The sequence below is a fragment of the Phycodurus eques genome, chromosome 11 (genome assembly GCF_024500275.1).
Source record: "Phycodurus eques isolate BA_2022a chromosome 11, UOR_Pequ_1.1, whole genome shotgun sequence".
Classification (NCBI taxonomy): Eukaryota; Metazoa; Chordata; class Actinopteri; order Syngnathiformes; family Syngnathidae; genus Phycodurus; species Phycodurus eques.
Genome location: NC_084535.1, coordinates 25,301,939 through 25,324,365, shown reverse-complemented (window position 1 = coordinate 25,324,365; position 22,427 = coordinate 25,301,939). Strand labels below are relative to the sequence as shown.

The 22,427-nt window shown below is 39.1% G+C and overlaps 1 protein-coding gene across 2 annotated transcripts in view; it reads left to right on the top strand.

Annotated features, from left to right (window-relative positions):
• The window catches only part of ttc27 (tetratricopeptide repeat domain 27), a 97,139-nt gene extending 75,349 nt beyond the window's left edge, over positions 1 to 21,790 (top strand). Inside the window, exons 12-19 of one of the 2 annotated variants that reach the window (XM_061690898.1) lie at positions 488 to 715; positions 884 to 982; positions 9,926 to 9,978; positions 11,401 to 11,566; positions 13,660 to 13,857; positions 13,980 to 14,091; positions 15,834 to 15,934; positions 19,677 to 21,790. In XM_061690898.1, the coding sequence (XP_061546882.1) occupies positions 488 to 715; positions 884 to 982; positions 9,926 to 9,978; positions 11,401 to 11,566; positions 13,660 to 13,857; positions 13,980 to 14,091; positions 15,834 to 15,934; positions 19,677 to 19,802 (1,083 nt within the window). In that variant the 3' untranslated portion in view covers positions 19,803 to 21,790. The remainder of the gene's footprint in view (positions 1 to 487; positions 716 to 883; positions 983 to 9,925; positions 9,979 to 11,400; positions 11,567 to 13,659; positions 13,858 to 13,979; positions 14,092 to 15,833; positions 15,935 to 19,676) is intronic. The other variant, XM_061690897.1, reaches the window with a different exon arrangement.
• Positions 21,791 to 22,427: the final 637 nt, after the last annotated feature.

The following is a 22,427-nucleotide window of genomic DNA, read 5'->3' as shown; positions in this document are numbered from 1 at the left end:
CACACAAGCAGTTTTATAATTGGACCAAAGGTTCTCCAGTAAAAAGCGTAATTGCTAGTCTCTATATACATGCAGTATGTGCTGTAATATGGTATTTGTACCTGCTGAGATGTCACAAAAAGATCCCAAAATGTATATTAAAAAGTGCTTGCCTGTGATCTTTCTGTGCAACGCACCCACGCAAGCTGTGAGTCAAGCCATAGACAGCACTTCTGAGACTCATGTACTCATCAATCATTTGAACACTAATTTGTGTCACTGATCCTGCACCGTCCATACTTGATCTGAACCCACACCATTTGCAAGTGCACTGAGACTACCTCTTTAGGCGAGCTCAGTCTCCTTGCTTGATGCGCACCAGGGTTTAGTTGATGGCATGACAAATGAATTGCACTTTCAGAACAATTGCACCAGAGTTGGTTTTAACCAAAACAAAACTGACAAGTGTGATCACAGCCTTACAGTATCGTCTTTTCTATACACTCAGGCTGAAGAGATTGTTCGTAGGGAGTTGGAGAAGAAGGAGACTCCGAGTCTGTACTGCCTACTCGGGGACATCTTAAGAGATCATCAGTACTATAACCGGGCTTGGGAGCTATCAGGCCATCGCAGTGCCAGAGCCATGCGCTCCAAAGCCTTGCTACATCTTCATAACAAGGAATTCCAGCAGTGTGTTGACTGCTTTGAAAAGTCACTTAAAATCAACGCTCTGCAGGTACAAGTTATTCTGTACAATATATTGCTGGTAGGTTTTGGTTCACTTGGAATGTCACCATAAAGTTGTTGATATAGAACATTTACTGAGCCAGTGAATGTAACCATAAATGTAAACACTAAATACAAATGTGACTGAATGCATGTGTGCGTGCGTTTGTGTGTGTAGCTTGGTGTGTGGTTTTCCCTCGGTTGTGCCTACTTAACCTTGGAGGGCTACGAGGGAGCGGCCAAGGCTTTCAAAAGATGTGTAGGACTGGAGCCAGATGTAAGTACCAAGATAAACATACTGATGAAACATTACAGCAGTAGTCCAAAAAAAAAAAGACAAACTCATAAATCTCTGGCTCTATAGCACATTTCTTTTCAATCCCTCTTTTATCTCTCTCACTCACATACACACGCTGGCTCTCATGTCTAGACTTTAGAAAAATAACGTGATTCCATTTGAATAACACCTATAAATATTTTTGAGTGCTACATTGTACCAATATAAGAATTCCCAAGAGTTCTAAATTATAACTTGCCAACAAAACCCATTGCTGCTTTTTCCTGTTGAATGTCAAATGCCTTTGGTAGCAGCTATTCACTTCTTATTTACATACAATGTAATGAAGACTTACCGGTACGCTAGTATTGGAAATAACATTTACAATAATCTTTATTCATCAAACAACATATGCTGGACTGGCGTTTACGAATCGTCATTTAGCATGTTTCTCTTTCTGACGCTAAAGCCCACTTTGACTCATTGAGATTACTTTTATCAATATTGTTTAAAGAAAGTGAATTCAGAGATTTTTTTCTTAATACATATTATATGTTTGAAGATACAGTGGGAGTAAAAAGTATGTGAACCCTTTGGAATTTCTTAAATTTTTCATAAATTTATCATCAAATGTAGGCTGATCACCAAACTCACAAGAACAAACAGAGTTTGCTGAAACAAATACCACACAAACAATAATCTTTTCATATTTTTTATTGAAAATAACGTAAACAGCAGGGGGGAAAATTTAATTGAATCCTTGGATTTAATACCCGGTTGACTAGGGCTGAAAGATTTGTCAAAATAAATCTAATTGTGATTTATTTATTTATTACCAATATTGCAATTACGATTTAGCATGCAAATTTTGGGGGGAAGTTTATCAAGGCATTATTCATTAGACATAAGAAATAAATCATTCTATAGTATGACCAACATGACATTGGATACAATGGATTACTTGTGAATGAATTCAGCGAAGCTCCTTTTATACCCAATCATGGCACCCACCTGTTCCTAATTAGCCTGTTCACCTGTGGGATGTTCCAAACAGGTATTTGATGAGCATTCCTCAACTTTCTTAGTCTTTTTTGCCACCTGTCCCAGCTTTTTTGGAACATGTTGCAGCCATAAAATTCTAAGTTGATGTTTGAACATTAAATATCTTGTCTTTGTAGTGTATTCAATTAAATATAGGTTGAACGTGATTTGCAAATCATTGTATTCTGTTTTTATTTATGTCACAATGTCATTGGAATTGGGATATATCACCTGTCAGTTTTTATTTTTTAAGGCATAGATCATTCATTGGAATTGTTGGTTGTTTCTCTATCAGCTGCGCTCGCTCGCATGTCACGTTTTTTTTAAATCTCATAACATTCCATTACGTTGCAATGTTGGTTTGAATTCGATTGATTGTTCAGCCGTATGGTTCAACCTCTTTTGGCAGCAATAACTTCAACCAAATGGTTCCTTGTAGGTGCAGATCAGATGTGCACAACGATTGGAATTTTGGACCATTCCTCTTGATAAAACTCTTGCAATTCAGAAGGTTTCCCGGGATGTCTGGTGTGAATAGCTCTTGACGTCATGCCACAGCATCTCAATCGGTCAAAAGTCAGGACTTTGATTGGGCTACTCCAGAACACATATTTTGTTCTTGTGAAGCTAATCTGTTGTTGATTTGCTTCTGATTTTTTTTTTTTTTTTTTTATCTGTCCTGTTACAACACCCACCTTATTTTGAGTTTATATTGTTGGACAGATGGTCTCAAGGTCTTGGAAAATATCTTGATAAACTTGTGAATTCATGTTTCCATTGATGATAGCAAGCTGCCTAGTCGGCATGGAATGGTTCACAAAATCCACGATTTGGTTCGTATCTCAGTTTTGTGGTGACAGTCTTCTGTTCAGTTCGGTATACATTGACTCATAAGAAAATTGATTAATGTATGTCTTGTATATTTTGTATTATTATTATAATTATTTTTATTAATCAGAAATATCTTTGTTCATGTATCTATGCCAGCGGAACTTAGTGACAGGCAGAACAATTAAATTCTCTTCCATTGGATGTCAAAAGGTACAATAAAGATGTGTATCCACCTGTTGCTATTCAAACTGTATAAAAGAGTGTTGGCTTCCTACAAATATATCCGCTTTGTGTTCAACTAAACAAGCCCAGATTTCACTGAGTAAAGTACATTTGTGACTAAACTAGACAAGATTTCATTATTCATTCAGTCTATGGTATTTTTGTTTGGTGGTTAAGCGTGAGGTTTTTCAAATGTAAAATAGGTGCCTTGGCTCAACAAAAAGGTCTACTGATCTTATGTGAATGAGCTCAATTTATGCGTAAAGTTCAGTCTATAAACTTCTTTCTTACTAGCAGCATTGATGTATGCTTCTAGTCAGGTCTATACAGATTGAGACATAAATCATCTTTTTTGGCTAAAACACAACCACAATGGATTAGAAATAAAATTAACAAGATGTGCTTGGTGCAGACTTTCAGCTTTAAGTTGTGGGTGTTTACATCCAAATGATGTAAACGGTTTTGGAATTATAAAAGGGTCGTGTTTTTGCCTCCTACTTTGTAAAGGCTAGCTCACTACATGCTAGCATCGGGTATCCTCGGGTGAAGCAAAGTTTCCGTGTTAATCAAAACACCTGTCACAAACATTATAGCGATATCACTTCCGTGGTACTTGTTGGATAAACTCGTTGCTTGACCCTCCTCCGTTAGCGGGGTAGGACGGTTATGAGTGGGTCGCAACACCGCGCAATTGAGCGGCCAATCAGAGGAACCAGAGATCTTGCGTTGGAGAGATAAAGACGCATCGTAACCATACATAACATCGTAAGCATACTGCTTCTGGAAGTATCTGTATCTGTTCTCTCCAACTTAAGATCTCTGGTGACGCACCCCATGCAAAATGCTTGGTTGCTGCATCGCCGGAGGGCATGATGCAGATGACGTGTCCGTGCCACCATCTTGGCTAACTTGGTCCTGTGCTGTGACGTGACACTTTCGCCTCACAGGTAAATGGGGGGGGGACGACGACGACGACGACGACGACGACGACGACACACACACACACAAAACACACAAAACTGAAACAGTCGAACCGAACCGTTTCACGGTTTTCAAAAACCGTTCCATCCCCACTGTCCAGGCCTTGAGTTGGCATAGCACACCCATACCAAGATGCTCCCTCCACCATGCTTCACAGTTGGGATAAGGTTTAAATGTCGGTGTACTCCTCCACACACAGAGTTGTGTGTTCCTCCCCAACAATCCAACTTCGGTTTTATCTGTTCACCGAATATTTTGCTAGTAGTGCTGTGGAACATCAAAGTGCTCTTTAGTAGGCTTTACACAATCAGGATTTTTGGGACCGATTACCGATCGAGTTTAAAACATCGATAACCGATCCGATCACAAGAGGAAGCAATATGTCTATTTACATGACTTGTTCGTTTACTGTATATACTTGTATTCTGAGTATCTTCAAAAGTCTCCTTCTTTTCCTTTCGGCTTGTCCTGTTAGGGGTCGCTACAGCGTGTCATACTTTGCCATGTAAGCCTATCTCCTGCATCCTCCTCCCTAACAACAACTGCCCTCATGTCTTCCCTCACTCCATCCATCAACCTTCTCTTTGGTCGTCCTCTAGCTCTCTTGCCTGACAGCTTCATCCTCATCATCCTTCTGCCAGTATACTCACTGTCTCTCCTCTGGACGTGTCCAAACCATCAAAGTCTGCTCTCTCTAACTTTGTCTCCAAAACATCTAACCTTGGCTGTCCCTCCGATGAGCTCATTTCTCATCCTATCCAACCTGGTCACTCCTAGAGAGAAGCTCAACATCTTAATTTCTGCCACCTCCAGCTCTGAGTATCTTCAAAAGTATTCTCTAGCATTTTAGACAAACGGTAAAACATCAATGAACTCTAGGGGGGATTTAAGGTTTGGCCACTGACATAAGTTTAAAGTTCAGTCATGTCAAACCAACATTTCAGACAGAAATAATGGGTGTGAACTGACTGTAATTAAATTACTTTGTTGTAATTACATTACTTTACATTAACAAATACTGTATTGCAAACAGTCCCACTAATGCAAATAGAAGTCAGTAATATTGCCCTTCAAACAATCAGAAATGTGCAAATTAAGGTAGTATTTGTAACGCTGCCTCAAATCATTCATACACAGCTCCATGAAATTAACAGTCTGACTGCCTCAAATAAAGCGCAGTAACGCTGCACCAGAATAATGACTATCTCGGTGCTAGCAACCTTTGAAATACAGGGTTCTGCACAACATTAAAAGGGAGGTCAGCCAACACAAATAACTCCATCAGCTTCCGTGTGCCAAATCTAACTTTCTCACTGTCCTGGCTATATGGACGGGTGTTGTCCAGCATTGTTTGCGTTAACATCAATTTGTTTGTTAGCGTTTCCTTTATCATGCTGCATTGCTTGAACGCGGCGTACTCCTCCTTGGGTACATTCTTCAGGTGCCTGATAAAATTTGCTGTGTTGAACCATTTAGATGATGTTCTCCCACGAGGTACTTAAGTTTTGCACAGAGTGCAAATGGCTTTCATGTTGTCTGTCTCAGACACGGCAAAAAAGTCCCACACTGTCGACATGTTTTTTGACTGGCAAGATTAAAAAATACTTTATCGGCCGTCAGGTATTTACAGTTCTACGTCACACGTACCTGTGACAATGCTAAAAATGAACTGGCTTTTGGATTCAATTATACGACGTCGCTGCAGAGTAAATGTCTTTTGCAGAGCCAATCAGGAAAATTATGACATTAAAGCCGATCTGCATAAAATGCTATCGGCCGATACCGATCAAGCTGATCAGGTGGGTGTAAAGTTACTCATTACCAAACTTTTTTTTTTTCTTTTTTTTTTCCCCCCAGACAGTAACGGCTCCTTGGTGTTCTCTCAGAAACCCCAATCTTGTTGAATGTTTTATGTATGGTAGATTTGTCAACTGAGATGTTGGCATGTGATTTATTTCAGTCTTCAGCTGACACCCTAAGGTTCTTCTATTTTTCTTTTACGTCATTGAGCATTCTGCACTGTGCTCTTGCAGTCATCTTTACAGGACAGACATTCCATGGAAGAGAAGAAACAGTGCTGAACTTTATTCATTTATACACAATTTGTCAAACCGATGACCATCAAGACTCTTAGAGATACTTTTGTAACCTTTTCTAGCTTTATACAAGTTGATATATCAAGTCCTGACCTCAACCCGGTTGTGATGCAGTGACATGACCTCAAAAACGCTATTCACACCAGACATCCCAGTAATCATGCTGGACTGTAGAAGTTTTGTTTCGAGAAATGGTCCAAAATGAGAGCAATGGCGTACTGAATTGTTGAGCTATAGCGTAAACTCTTTTTCACCATTTCAGTTCTCCTGTTGTCATTTTTTGGCCGTGGCTGAAACAAAGCCCGCATGCTTACTTGAGCTTTCTGTCATGAGTCAGCCCTCCCTCACTATATAAGTAGGCCTACTGAGCACCTTCATTCCATCAGTAGCTATCCAGCGCAATTGCAAGTTACTTTGTAATACTTGGCCCATTTTACCATTCCAGCATGCAGTTAGCCAGAAAGCGCAAAATGCATCTTCCCTGAAGTTTGTGTTGTTCTGGGTAAAGTGTCTCTGTTATGTGGACACACACACGACACGTGGAGCAAATTAGATGCCCCCCAGCCGGACCCCAGCAGCATGTTATTCAGCCTCTGGTTCACTCTCCAGACTTTTGACCATATCCTGTACAAACGTGTTTGAGTGACAGCTGAAATTTAGCGGGCATGTTTTTAGCGTATTTTGCCGACACGTCCAGAGCGTCTGACAGCTGGGTCTCTATTTTTTTATATTATTTTATTATTATTATTTTGGAACCCCATTTCCTATACTTGGTTATTTAGTATTATTTTTTATACATTCAAATTTGGCAGGATTAACAACACTTCTCAGGCAATTTTCTGACTTGAGTTCGTTGTCACATTTCTGTGGGGCCAATTATGTATTACTCGTGCACTCACTGTAGTTGTCTTGCCATGCTGCACTATTTGCATATACTGGCCACTCATGCCAGAGTAGCATCTGCTCCATTTGCACACTGATTGAGGAGTATCTGTAACATTTGCACAACCAACATTGTCCCAGATGATCGCACTACTCGTCACTTTAAACCGCATCCACTCCTTGAAGTCTCAGCGCCCTTTGCACAATGGTCATTGCACCGGACTATTGCAATATTAGTCGTTCGAACTGCTCTAAGTGCTAGAGGACTCTGCATCTTTTTGCACAATTGTTTTTTGTCAATGTCTTGATGTCCCCAAAGTGTTCTGTAAATTGACTGTCTGTTGTACTTGAACGGCTCCAACTACCGGAGACAAATTCCTTGTGTGTTTTGGACATACTTGGCAAATAAAGATGATTCTGATTCTGATTCTCTGTGGCGTGTCAATTTTATAAGACATTTTTATGTTCACTTTACAGGGACATTAAATGACACCTTACTTGTTAAAACATTTGCATTAAGCAAGATGGAATTCACAAATACCAGTTAATGGAATTGGCCATAGTGTCCCAATACTTTTGGAGTGAAGTGTACGTCACATTCTGGTATGACACGAGTGTATGTGTCGGAATCAGTTATCTGTTCCTGGCAACGTGTGCTTTTCTTGTGGATGAACAACAAACACATCTTTTCCAACTGTGAGCCCCCCCCCCAAAAAAACTGTGCTTCAGCATTGTATGTAGAACTCCCACTTTATCCGTTCCTGCTATTGTTTGTGCGTCTCAGCCGCAGCACGCACATCAAATGTGATCCCTTCAATTACACACCACTACAAACAACAAGCACATCCAAATCTGAGCCCATGGTCCTGAGTCGGAAAAAGGGTGGCGTGCCCTCTCCAGGTCGGGTATGAGAGCCTGCCCCAAGTGGAGGAGTTCAAGTATCTTGGGGTTTTGTTCACTAGTGAGGGAAGAATCGAACGGGAGATCGACAGGCAGATCAGAGTAGCGTCTGCAGTGATGCGGACTTTGTATTGGTCCGTTGTGGTAAAGGAGCTAAGCCGAACGGCGAAGCTCCCAATTTACCGGTCAATCTACGTTCCTACCATCACCTATGATCACGAGCTGTGGGTCGTGACCGAAACAACAAGATCCCGGATACAAGTGGCCGAATTGAGTTTCCTTCGCAGGGTGTCAGGGCTCTCACTTAGAGAGAGGGTGAGAAGCTCGGTCATCCGGGAGGATCTCAGAGTAGAGCCGCTGCTCCTCCGCATTGAGAGGAGCCAGATGAGGTGGCTGGGGCATCTGATTCGGATGCCTCCCGGACGCCTCCTTGGTGAGGTGTTCTGGGCACGTCCCACCGGGAGGAGACCCTGGCGACGACCCAGGACACGCCGGAGAGACTACGTCTTTCGGCTGGCCTGGGAACGCCTCGGGATCCCCCTGGAAGAGCTGGATGAAGTGGCTGTGGAGAGGGAAGTCTGGGCGTCCCTACTAAAGCTACTACTACGACCCGACCCTACCTCGGATAAGCGGTAGAAAATGGATGGATGGATGGTACAGATTTGGACTCAACCGACCAGTCACGATAAAGCTTATTTATTATGTAATCGTGTCAGTGACAGTATAAAAATGGCTTGTCAGGTCACGGGCGGAGTTTCTTTTTTTTTTTTTTTTTTTTTTTTTTTTTTTTTTTTTTGTATACCAGCAGTGGAAAAGTTGGGGGGTGTCAAAAAAAAAACAAAAACAAAAAAAAAAAACTCCATGGCAGGTAACAAGCAACACAACTCTTAATCATTTGCACAATTGTCATTGTATCAGCATTACCACATTGAGCAATGAAAGGATACCAGTAATGACTCGTACTGTGTTTTTTTTGTTTCAAAGGTATTTTTTGTCACAATGGCTGTCGTACTAGAGCGGCTCCAACTATCGAAGACAAATTCCTTGTGTATTTTTGACATACTTGGCAAAGGAAGATTATTGTGATTACATATGGAGTGTGGTCAATACTACTTTTGTCATTGCTATATGTGGCTAATATGAACAATATAAAAGATTCAAGATGTTTATTGTCATATGCACGGTAAAAACACAGCAATGGAATTCTTGCTTTGCTAGTCTCTTTCCACTTAAATAATTTTAATGTACAATTTTTATAAGAACAATACGATATATAATATCATATATTGCAAAACAAAATCAGGAAGTTATATATAAAGTATCAAAAAGTAAACGGTTGTTGTCAGTCGGTACCACTTGTTAAGCTTAATTGCTGCGATTCAAAGCTGTCGATGAGCTTCAGATTTGTTTGGTATGCGGAAACAGCTCTTTGGATCAATTGTATCAAATCTGTTTGAACAGCTGATAATGCAACACTACAATTATTACATTAACAAAACAACCCATTCATCAATGCTTCCATGATCATTTTTACACTGAAACTTGTACTGCGATATATTGCGTTACTGTGAAGGGATTCAAATTATACCATGATGTGAATTTTAGGTCATACCGCCCAGCCCTATTATGTAGTGCAAGTGGTCATATTGTCTTGGCTGGTTGGTGTATATTTTGCTGCTCGAGCTCCAGGGCAGCCTGGACAATGTACAATTTCGAAAAACTTTTAATAGTTATATTTAAACTTGGTAGCCTATTTTGGTAACTTCTGGGTATGTGTGTGGTTATCTCTTAACTTTTAGAACCTGACGGATATTTTAAACTTAAAAGTTTAAATGAATGAATGCAATGTGCTTTTAAAAACAAATATTAATGTAGCACACACACACACACACACACCTCACTTTGAAAGTATCTGTGGAATACTGTATAAACTAGCATATTGCCTTCTCATATCTGCTCTCTGTTCCTCTTTATTCAATTGTGTTTTTAGAATGCAGAAGCATGGAACAATCTCTCTACAGCATACATTCGCCTACGAAATAAGTAAGTGATATCCACTGCAAATGTTAATTGAATTGCTTGCTAAACTGTTTCTAAGAACGGATCAATATGACACTTATATGTAGGGTTGGGCATCATTTGAATTTGAGCGATTCCAGTCCCAATTCCGGTTCCTCATCTCAATTCCGGTTCCAAACGATTCTCTATTTTGATTCTTTTAGAGGGCTAGGTCAAAAAAGTTAGCATGGTTTAAATAAAGGGTGTCCAAATTATGAACATCTTTTTTCTTAGTAGCCCGCAGCGTAGACTAAAATGAACATTTGACTCGGGGTTCTTTATAACCAGTATCAATATAAAACCTAAGAACTAAAAGGCAATTTGTGTGGAACTAACCCAGTTAGCAAAAACTGGGTTAGTATATATTTAACTTTTTGCTATATTTAACTTTTTGCTTCAGCGAAAAGTTAAATATAGCAGTGTTAAAATAGTTATTTGTGACTGTTTTATCACATCAAATGGTGTATCTGTGCAAGTTTTAACTTGACTTCCTCTTTTAAGCACGTAGCCTTTTATTTTGAAGGGTACGCACGACAACTCAGAATTTTGGCATGAAAAAGCGTAACAAAAAAAATAAAATAAAAAGCGTAATCGATGAGACACAAGGTTAGTGTTTGTGATACTGTGAGACGTTTATGTGAATTTTACACGTTTTTCAATGTTGTGTGTGCATTTATCATGATTTATCATTTGTAAATATAATTTGCTGGTGAATTGTTGGAGGTGCATTTGTGGATCAGAGGCCACGCGCATTTATTTTTGCGACAAACGTAACGCAAATACTTTTGACACATATCTCTCCCCATAGTCATAGACGTATTTTATTGTTTCACTCACCCAATTTGACTTGACTGAAGTTCCGCGCAGTGTGGGCTGAGGCTCGGTGCGGGATGGACCACGTCAGACACATCGCGAAAGCCTCCTTTGCACAGTATAATCTTATTCTAAGCGATGCACTGCATTTATTTTAACATAGTTAAGACACACTTTAGCACGCCGCCGCCATCGGGCACAAACGCGTCTTCGTGCGCATTCCTCTTCATTGGCTTTTGCCACTTTCTTCTTCGGGGTCGGCGGACTGTAAACATAGAAACTGGGAACCGAAATGTTTAAATTTGAACGATTCCGGGAGAACCGGGATGTTAGTCCTGGTTCCAATCGATTCTCGATGCCCAACCCTACTTCTTTGAGACATTTCTATGTCACTACAAAAATGGCAGTCCTTTTTTTCTCCACTTATGAAATCCACAAGCAAAGTGAAGTATTCTTTGCTTACAACAACATAATAAATGGAAGTAATTTGTATTGACAATAACTCCTCAATAAAATGTTGAAATGGACAGAAATAGCATAGCTTTTTATTTGCAAAATTGAAAATGGTTTCTTCTTTGACCTTTCTTTCCCCAGAAACAAAGCCTTCCGCACCCTCCAGGAAGCCCTCAAGTGCAACTTCGAACACTGGCAGATATGGGAAAATTTTATTGTTGTCAGTGTTGACATCGGTGCCTTCAATGAAGCCATCAAGGCCTACCATCGTCTAATGGATCTCAAGGACAAATACAAGGACATCCCGGTAAATACAAAAAGCCTCTCTTAACACAAAGAGTCAACTACAATTGGCTAGTGTGAGTGCTTTGATACATCCTCTGGCATGGTTAGAAGTGCCATGGCCAGGCACGATCGGTAACGCACATGCGTGCGGCCAATGAAGAGTTTTAATACAGTTACAGTCGTGCAATCGTTCCTCGCCAGATTTATGATAACTGGCTCCCTGCATAATATAAATAGATATGATGATTAGAAAGTCCACCGCACAGTACGAGATCGCTCCTCTTGACAGTTAATGACAATAACCATCTTTCACAATAGAATGAAACAGAATGCAGCATAAATATAGTGTGTGTGTGTGGATGTATATATATGTATGTATATATGTGTGTATAGATATATGTATATATGTGTATATATATATGTATATATGTATATGTATGTATATATATGTATATATATGTGTATGTATATATATGTATATATGTATGTATATATATATATATATATGTATGTATATATATATATATATATGTATGTATATATATATATATATATATGTATGTATATATATATGTATGTATATATATATATATATATGTATGTATATATATATATATATGTATGTATATATATATATATATATATGTATGTATATATATATAGATGTATATATATATATATATATGTATGTATATATATATATATATATGTATGTATATATATATAGATGTATATATATATATGTATGTATATATATAGATGTATATGTATATATATGTATGTATGTATATATATGTATTAATAATATATATAATATATATTAATAATACACGTTTATACGTACACATCATTCCCTCTGTGTCTCTAAAGCGATTATTCAAGCTTTTTATTTCATAATATTAATAATAATAATACATTAAACTTATATAGCGCTTCTCAAGACGCTTTCCACTAATCAGATGACAATAACATTAAGGTGGGTGAGCAGGAAGGCCGGCTGGCGGGGGCTGGTGTCAGCGACGCTGTCCACCACGGTGGAATGCAGAAAAGTCACAACGGTGAGACCCTAGCTGGACGTCAGCGGACGCTGAAGAATGTTCGGTAGCTGAGCTCGCTTGCACGCATGTTCACGAGTCACAACCGAAGCCGGGTGTCCGAGAGTTTGCTGAGAAAGAGATAAATAAGTAGGTGATAATTAAAATGATTCTTATTATTTTTGTCTGAACATGGATTAGGGCTTCTGGGTTCAGGCGATAGAATGGCCAGTTAGCTGTTGGACGGTATCATGCTTGATATGTCTACATATTCAGCCACTTACTTCTTTCTGGTAGTAGCTGACTGTAGTACATGTGAAAGGTGACAATGGGGGATCCCGCTGGTCAATAGACAGGACAAGGGATGGTCATTGTATGGAAGCAGCATTGGAAAAGCACTTTTGATTACCTTGAAATAAAAAAATGGTTACCGCGTATAAATGTAACCCAGTTTTGCCTTTGGGAATACTGGAAGTCAATTCAAATGAAATGTGTCTCAAAACAACACTCCTCGGGGAAGATATGGAAACTAACACACCAGTTTCCACTATTTGCATAACTTCGTGACAGCAGGTCAATTTCTTTGCAATAGCACAATATGTAAAACAACAATGCATTGATAGTTTGAGCCCGGCATTTTGAAATGTATTGTTTTCACATTGGCATTATGTAAAATTATGTACATTGAAATTAAATCAACAATCCTGCTACCAAATTTTCATAAACCTCTGGGTGTTGCATACGTCCCTGTTTTACTGCATAGATTAAGAATTTCTATTTGAATTAATCTTTTTATAAAAATTTAAGTTGCAGCATCAGAAACACATTTCTCAGGAAAAAAAGCCCAATGTTGCCATTGTGCGCGTGTCCACTGCTGACTACTGTGACTGTTTTTGTATTATTCATCATTGCAATGGATTTGAAAGAAAACCATCATGACATTGTGTTGAGATTTAGCACCATTTTAAGGGTTTCATAAAAATACATAGTCGCATAAACCAGCACCAAATTGCTGTCATAGTTGTATGATTTGTACGTTTCAAATCAATATTTAAGTACCAGTTGTTTTTGTCTGTTGCAGATTGTTAAGATTCTAGTTAGGGCTGTTGTTGAAAAGTTGAAAGACAGCCAGGGTGAGGAGACAGCATCTTTGCAGTCCAAACTAAGGGAACTAATGGGCCGGATCAGTTCTCGCCACAGCAATGACCCTGAAATATGGCAGCAGTATGCTGTGCTGTATGGGGGTGGCCACGGCTCCAACGCAGAGGAGAATGAGAAGGTCTGTGCATGTTTCTTTTCATTTCTCCACACTCCCTAATAGTATACTTTCTGCTTAAAAAAAAAAAAAAAGTCCCCCCCGCTTTATTCTTTTAAAAGAATAATGACCATTTGGGGTTTTAGGCACTGCAGTTCTTGTCCAAGGCTTATCGCTGTGAGCTTCAATCAAGTGGCTGGGAAAACGAGCCAGACCTTTTTAAGGAAGTGATCAAAAGAGCCATAAATATGGGGGAAAGTGAGTATGCCGTTCTCACTGTACTTGCAGTACTTTTAATAACTGAGCGTGCCTTCTTGTGCCATGTGACAATGTATTTTTACGCCGGGCGCCAATAGTAACTTGAGTGGCAGAATTTGTGAGAACACTTGGCATGTATAAACTGATTTCATGGCATCGTTGGGATTTCATTGACTTAACTGAGATATTTTTTCAGAAACGTTATACAATACAACATACTTATATCCTTGCAAAAAAAAAAAAAGGCAACTGCATCAGTTGTAACTTTTTGGGAGGGGTGGGGGCATTGTTACGCGACACAGGATCCTAATATATATTCAGTTATCTCTTCCTTTGTGGAATCGATTGAATTTATAATGTTGTCAAATTCCGACACATACATTAGTTCAGGGGTCACCAACATGGTGCCCACGGGCCCCCAAGGACCACGAGTAGCCCGCAGGCCTGTTCCAAAAATAGCTCACCATTGATGCTACATGTAATTTCCTAGGAATGTCGTAGAAGTGGTCATCTGAAAATTTAAACAATCAGAGATTTATAGATATAAAGTGTTGCATGTTTGTTTGTTTCCTACCTTGTTAAATCATTGTTGATAATTGAGAGAAATCATTAACTTGATCAGTGTTTTCTTGTCGATGAATACCATTAATGATAGCGTATAATTAAAGGTCATTTGAGCAATTTGTTTATTTCAGAAGTGTGTGTCTGGTAGTCCGTCACGTTAATCAAAGTCGCTCTCAGTCATACAAAATGCAATAAGTTGGATATGGTTAATGAGAAATATAAGTAACAACATGGATACAGGCCAGTACAAACATCTTGAGCCACCATTAGGTTAGTTGTTTTAGCAATACCATAATGGCCATATGTCACGATAAAAGTTAATCACTAGTCTTGTGCCAAGGGCAAACTGTTCACGAAAATAATGATGAAGTGCTCGCTCAGTGGTACCTCAACATTGGACAAGGACGCTGGTTGACTTAAAAAAATAAGAAATAAATAAATTTGATTTGGAATAATCTGTCACCATCATAAAACCTTTAACTGTACAGACAATGGCAGTTAACATTTTTGCCATACAAAGTCTTTTGTTCTCAAAGAGTCCTGTCACGTTAACAAGAATGGGAAATAATCAGGACTTCAAAACGAACCCTACTAAACTAAAAACGGTACTGGCGCTAGACATTCCTTAACAGAAGCAACACTTTTAGAAGCTTCAATCAACCTATCATTCATGTTTGCGGGATGTGGGAGGAAACCGGAGTACCTGGAGAAAACCCACACAGGCGCAGGGAGGACAGAACTGTGAGGCAGATGTGCTAACCAGTCGGCCACCGTGCCTGATGGCGGTTCAAGGTCACAAAATTGAAGTCTGGGACATATGTTTTGTAGCAAAGTTTTGGTCAAACTCCAAATTGTCCAGTTTCAGGGGAGTTCACACGTAATGATACCATTGTATTTGTGTTTGTCCGTCTGCTCAGAAATAGAAGACGACTGTACTTCCTGGCTGATGGAGGTACCATTATGATGATGTACTCCCACCTTTATCCTCTCTCTAATTTAATGGAAGTTTCGGCAGAACCCGAAGCTGTTTCCAGTGGCCTCGGCTTTTATAAATGTGTGCGCTACTAAATAATGATGCATTTCAAAATAGCAAAACAAGAACAAAACTGAGGTTTACACAAAGTGTCACGATCACAAACAAAAGCATTCATTGGCTTAATAGGTATTTTTTTCCACAGTAACCATCAGTTGCAGCAAGAAGAAAACTAATCCTGCAGAAGCTCTTCAAATGCTCTCCTCAACACGCCTCAGCTTGAGGGGCTTGGCCACCAAAGCAAAGGTACTTTTCACCAAGGTTCTTCAAGACAGTGAGGCTTGCATGGATCAAACGTATTACGCAATTTCTTACTTTTAAAACAGTTTCAGGGTGTTTTCATAAAAGGTCTCTTGACCTTTTTCCGTCAAAATAGAAGGAACATGGTTGAGTTGTATACCAATGGAAAGACCCAAGGTTTCCTGGCACAATAATGGGCCATGCATCGAGCTTCATTTCATGGGTCTGCATGTTTCCCACAGTGCAGTTGTTGTCAATGTGTGACATGCACGTAGTGCTGGGCGATATGACCTAAACTTGAGAAAACCAAGCCCGAAAACTGAAACACCGGAAGACATTATTTTGCCAATTATTGGTAACGTTGGATTTGTGGTTATAACTGCAGAACATATAGAAATTCACTTCCAGAGCAATTTTTATGAATTTTTAAAAATTATGTCAGGAAGATTATCGCGGGAGAGTTATTGCAGTGTACTACGTAATATAATAATAATACAGCAATATGTTTAATTTCGCAACATAATAATTACTCTACAGTTGTAATCATTAATATATTATGGTTTCAATATTTATTTGAATGTATTTAGGGTATGGGTTTGTTGTAGGTGTTCATCACGTAACCTTTATGTGGCAGCAATGCACTTAAACATGCCCAGTCTCCCGGAAATCAAGATGAAGAAGAAACGTCACGTCATGTGGAACCATTACAATGTGGTGATCTGTAAATAAAGCAAATTAAAATAGAAATACAAGACTGATTCTTGAGAATGCCACATGGGGCAAACCCAACTCTCCGGAACAGTCAGCTCAGACAGCGATGGCCGACCCACTGTCAAACTACTTGGGTGATCGGTGATCGTGCACGCAACTGAGCTAGCCCGGAGCTGCTAATGCTAATGTCAACAAACCCCGTGAACACTTTCTATCTCGTCCGTGAATGGCAAACTACTATCTTATCTTCCCGCCCCATTCACGGAGCGAACACAAAACACTAGTGCTTCAACTGCCACCACGATCACTCCACGAGCGGCACAGCGTCTCGGATCTCTTTAACACATGATACATGCATCACACTCGATAACCTGCTTCATCTTCAGGTGATTTCGCAAGGATATACGCGTCTTCGTCTTTTATCCACGTTTTGCAGACTAAGGTTGTTTCCAAATGATGGACGTGCCCTTTTGTGGGACTATTTATGGCTCGCTAGTCGCTAGCATCTTCTCCTCCATGTTGGCGGAACTCTCGCGGAGTAGCAAAAAGTATCAAAAACAAAAATCGATATTTTATTCCATATTGTGCATTAATACAATATTGATCAAATCGACCTCCTCGATATATCGCCCAGCACTACGTGCGTCCTCCCTTGAGTGCGCCACAGGTCTTCAGGGAAGGTGCAATCTGTTAAATTATAGTTAGTGAGCTCTGAAATTAAAAGCATTTGGACAATGTAGAGTAAATACGAAAACAGGCACTATGTGCAGTTATTGTTTTAGTGTCACTGCCTCTGTTATATGTTCAATATGTTTTTATATTTCACAGGCCTTGCAATGTGTTGTAAAAATGAGACAATCCTTCGTAGGCTTCAATAAAGTTAAGTTTTTAAATGTGCCTTGATATTTTAAATAAGGTCACAGAGCGTACAACTAAAGAGTTGATGGAGCGAAAATGTAAGTGGAGCTGTCAAATGTTACGGAACGTCCGTATTTTGTTAGGGAAATCACCGAACATTGACTCGTTAAGGCCGTAACACTCCAAACCTGAGCCGGAATTAATTTGTACGTCACTGCCCACGTCACGTCAGAACAGGTTAAAATTACAGTATATTATTGTTATTAAATATTTTTAATATAAGATAAGCTAACCTTTATTTGGCCCACTGTGGGGAAATTTGCTTTGTTTCCGCAGCAATTGTGGATATAGGAAATGTACATCTTCTCTTGCATGCTATTTATATTACATATTTCTAAGTACATTGCACAAAATAGAAACCAAAACTATTGTAAATAAATAAACTATCCAATTCAATCTATCTTTGTTTGCAAAATAGAGTGCTGAGTTTTAATTTGGAAGTTTGAGGTCTAAATTTATTTGATTTAATACTTGCTTTTTTTCCTTTTTTCTTTTATTTTTTTTAACCAGGATTAAACGGAATTGGCAAAGGCAAAATAATCCATAGACACAGATATTTTTGATGATGGCACGTTGAAATCTCATATAGTGGTACTTTGATCAGGCTTCAACTGCGTTCTTCATTACAAGGTTGATGTAATTAAAAAAAATGACAAATATTATATATAATAATATATTAACGATTATGACTGTCCCACGATAATGTTCTTGACAAAATTTTGAAAATATGGAAATTCAGACAGTTAATTTTTATTGGTTGGCAGTTCTCTGTAAGTTTGCTTGCACTGAAAAAAAGATATGCATTGTATGTACAAACCCAATTCCAATGAAGTTGTGACATTCTGTAAAATGTAAATAACAGAATACAATAATTTTCCAATCCTTTTCGTGTATTCAATTGAATACACTACAAAGACAAGATATTTGTTCAAATTGAATTAAATGTTCAAACTGAAACTATTTAAAATTGTTTTTCTTTTTTGCAAATATTCACTCATTTTGAATTTGATGCCTGCAACATGTTCCCAAAAAGATGGGGGAGGGGCATGTTTACCAGTGTCATTACCTTTTAACAACACTCAGTAGGCATTTGGAAACTGAGGGCACTAATTATTGAAGCTTTGAAGGTGGAATTCTTTCCCATTCTTGCTTGATATACAACTTCAGTTGCTCAACAGTCCGGGGTCTCAGTTGTCATATTTTGTGCTTCATCATGCGTGACAAATTTTCAATGGGAGACAGGTCTGGACTACTGGTAGGCCAATCTAGTACTCACACTCTTTTACTACAAAGCCACGCTGTTGTAACGTGCAGAATGTGGCTTAGCATTGTCTTGCTAAAATAAACTGCGACGACCTTCAAAAAGAGGTTGCTTGGATGGCAGCATATGTTGCTCTAAAACCTGTATGTACATTTCAGCATTAATGGTGTCTTCACAGATATCTGTCATTGCCTGAACTTTACAGTAATGTTAGGGATGTTACAGCAAGTTTGTCGGTCATAAAACACTTCTCCGACTACCGAACAGTGGAGTAGTCGCACAGTGCAACATACTTCACTACCTTGAAGACAGGGATGTGAAAAGTACCTGTTTGCAGACAAGCTATGCACCTGAAAATTATACGGATCCAGCACTAGTTTCCAATTAACCTGTTCACCTGTGGAAAGTTCCAAACAGCTGTTTTTTGACCATTCCTCAATTTTCCCATTCCTTTGTTGCCCGTCCCAGCTTTTTTTGGGAATAAAGTTGCAGGCATCAAATTCAGAATGAGACTATTTGCAAAAAACAATAACGTTCATCAGTTTGAACATGCAATATCTGGTCTTCGTAGTGTATTTATGTGATCATACAGAAGGTTGAAAAGGATTTGCAAATCATTGTATTCTGTTTTTACTTGTTTTATACACCATCCGACTTCACTGGAATTGGAGATTGTAGTTAATCACCTTTTTAAAATACAGTCTTAACTCTCTCAATGTTGAATTGTTTCACTGTAAATGCTCTGAAGTTGTTTAAAATATGTTAATCTGCCACAGCTTCGATGTACTGTATAGTCTTATTATTATTTATTGTATCCCCCTTCATGGATTGTTTGAATGTTCTCGTACTATCTACCAGCAAATGCACACCGACGTGGCTTCTGGCGAGATCCATGGTGAGCTGCAAGACGATGTTGCTGTTCTAGAGCAGCTTGTTACGGAACTGCAGGAGCTGTGTGGAGAACTACGTGGCAAATTATCGTGAACACCAATACAAAGAAGTCTCACTAGCTTCACAGCTCTTTTTTTCCTCCTTAATCTGTAGATTCTACGAATGTGAAAACAGCAACTATAAAACGTGCATTATGAATTTTAAAGCCTTGTAATCAGTCAAATTAATAACTGATATGTTATGAAAACAGTGAGATGGCATGTTCTCCCTGTGCTTGTGTGGGGTTTTTTCCACGTTCTTAAGCTTCCTCTCACCTTCCAAAATTCCAAAATCATGCATGTTGAGGTTAATTGTAGACTAATTTGTCTGTAGATCTGAATGTCAGTGTAAATGCTTATCTATTACTGTGTGTCCCCTGCGATTGACTGGCAAACATTCCATGGTATATCCCGCCTCTCTCCCAAAGTCAGCTCGGATCGGCCATAGTTACCCACGAGTGCTTTCGAAAATGGATGGTTGGATTGATATATTCAGTACAAGATTGAATACAAGTACAGTTGAAATCAGAAGTTTACATACACTATATAAAAAGACACGCTCCCCCCCCCTCGCCTTCTTACATGGAATCACACTAAACGTTTCTTGTTTTAGATCAATTAGGATTACCAACGTTTGCTAAATAGAATATCAATGATTATTTTTGATAATTCTAATTGACCTAAAATATGAAGTCTGAAAAAGTATTTGTAACAACAAAAAAAAAGAAAAAAGTGTATGTAACATGGGGTTTATTTTTTCACCCAGAAGAATGTTTGCTGACTGACATGACTAAAACTGTCTCTAGTAGGCACAAACAAATCCAGCTGTTTGACATACAGTGGCTCTAAAATGGCAGTTTTGTGATATACAAAAAAGACCAATATAAATATATCTGGTGTTAATTTTCACTCACTCTATCAAAGCTTTCATTTTTGTTCCAATTGAGTTGTACATTTATAGGTCACATTAAGGGTGGAAAAAGTTTTGAAATGATTTTCCTTGGTCTCATTTTATTATATCCCAAAAACTAGGCATTTGAACAGAGGTGTGTAGACTTTTTATATCCACTGCATATATTGTTAAAATGTTTCCCTCTTTTGGCTAAGTTAAGTCACAAATGACAATTAATTGCTCTTTAATCAGTGTATCATTTTTGGCGGAAATTGATCAGAAAGTGGACAATGAACCTCTTCACCCCTTTTGAATTTGACTTGAAAACACTGAGCACATATTACACCGCTGCCCAGATATAAGGAAAAAAAAGGTTCTCAAAACCTCAAAAAAATCTCAAAAAATATACTGTACATCAAAGCATCGACCAACTATAGCATTCTATTTTTGAGATTTCCTTAATCTCTTAGTGCTCGTTGCCATTTTCTGTGAACTATTGTTGTGGTTGGAGGGCTATGTGACTAGGAGCTCCTATGTATTTTTGCCTTTGTCCAAAGTGACTTTTAATAAATGCATTTCACAGTCTAAATATGTTGTCGCTTAGTTATCCGCTTCAAAAAGAAGTGTTTTGAAATGAACCCTGATGTTTTCACGTGCGATGGCGATTGATTTGACTGTTCTGAAAGAAGGGGGCTGGTTTCATCGTAGTACCACGGAGGAAAGAGGAGTCTCTATTCAACCAATTGATTTATACGGTAGAGCAACAGAGGCGTACTGGTTTCCAGCAAAGATGAAGGAACAGACTGTGTGCAGTGTTAGCCAAGATTGAAGAGAAGACCAAAGCCTAATGTGTATCACGGAGAGTCAAGCAGACAAGTGGGTGTCAATTTAACCACAGTTGTGAAGGTGAGTTACAAGTGAATTAAGGTTGCTTGAATCGGTCAGGTAGCAGCATTCCAAGTCCAGACCTCAAGAGAGCACTAATAGTTAAATAGCAAAACTTCGTCATCGTCATAGCACCCCCTTCCCAACCTTTAGTTACTCTAATTATCTTGTTCAAACACTAATCAACTGAAAATGCAGCCCTATGGGGGGCACAGGTCAGTGCAATCTGTAGGCTTGTCCCAAGCCCGGATAAATGCAGAGGGTTGCGCCAGGAAGGGCATCAGGCTTAAAACTTTGCCAAACAAATATGAGCGTTCATCCAAAGAATTCCATACCGGATCGGTCGTGGCCCGGGTTAACAACGTCCGCCACCGGCGCTGTCAACCTGCAGGGCGCCGTTGGAAATTCAGCTACTGTGGGTCAAAGAAGAAGAGGTGGAAAGCAGGTTCTTCGGCAGAAATAGAAGCCGAAAGCACAGAGCCTAGAACTGAATGTGGGGACTTTTAATGTTGGGACTATGACAGGAAAATCTCAGGAGTTGGTTGACATGATGATTAGGAGAAAGGTTGATATATTGTGTGTCCAGGAGACAAGGTGGAAGGCAGTAAGGCTAGAAGTTTAGGGGCAGGGTTTAAATTATTTTAACATGGTGTAGATGGGAAGAGAAATGGAGTCGGGGTTATTTTAAAAGAAGAGTTGGCTAAGAATGTCTTGGAGGTGAAAAGAGTATCAGACAGAGTGATGAGGCTGAAATTTGAAATTGAGGGTGTTATGTGTAATGTGATTAGTGGCTATGCCCCACAGGTAGGATGCGACCTAGAGGTGAAAGAGAAATTCTGGAAGGAGCTTGACGAAGTAGTTCTGAGCATCCCAGACAGAGAGCGAGTCGTAATTGGTGCAGAT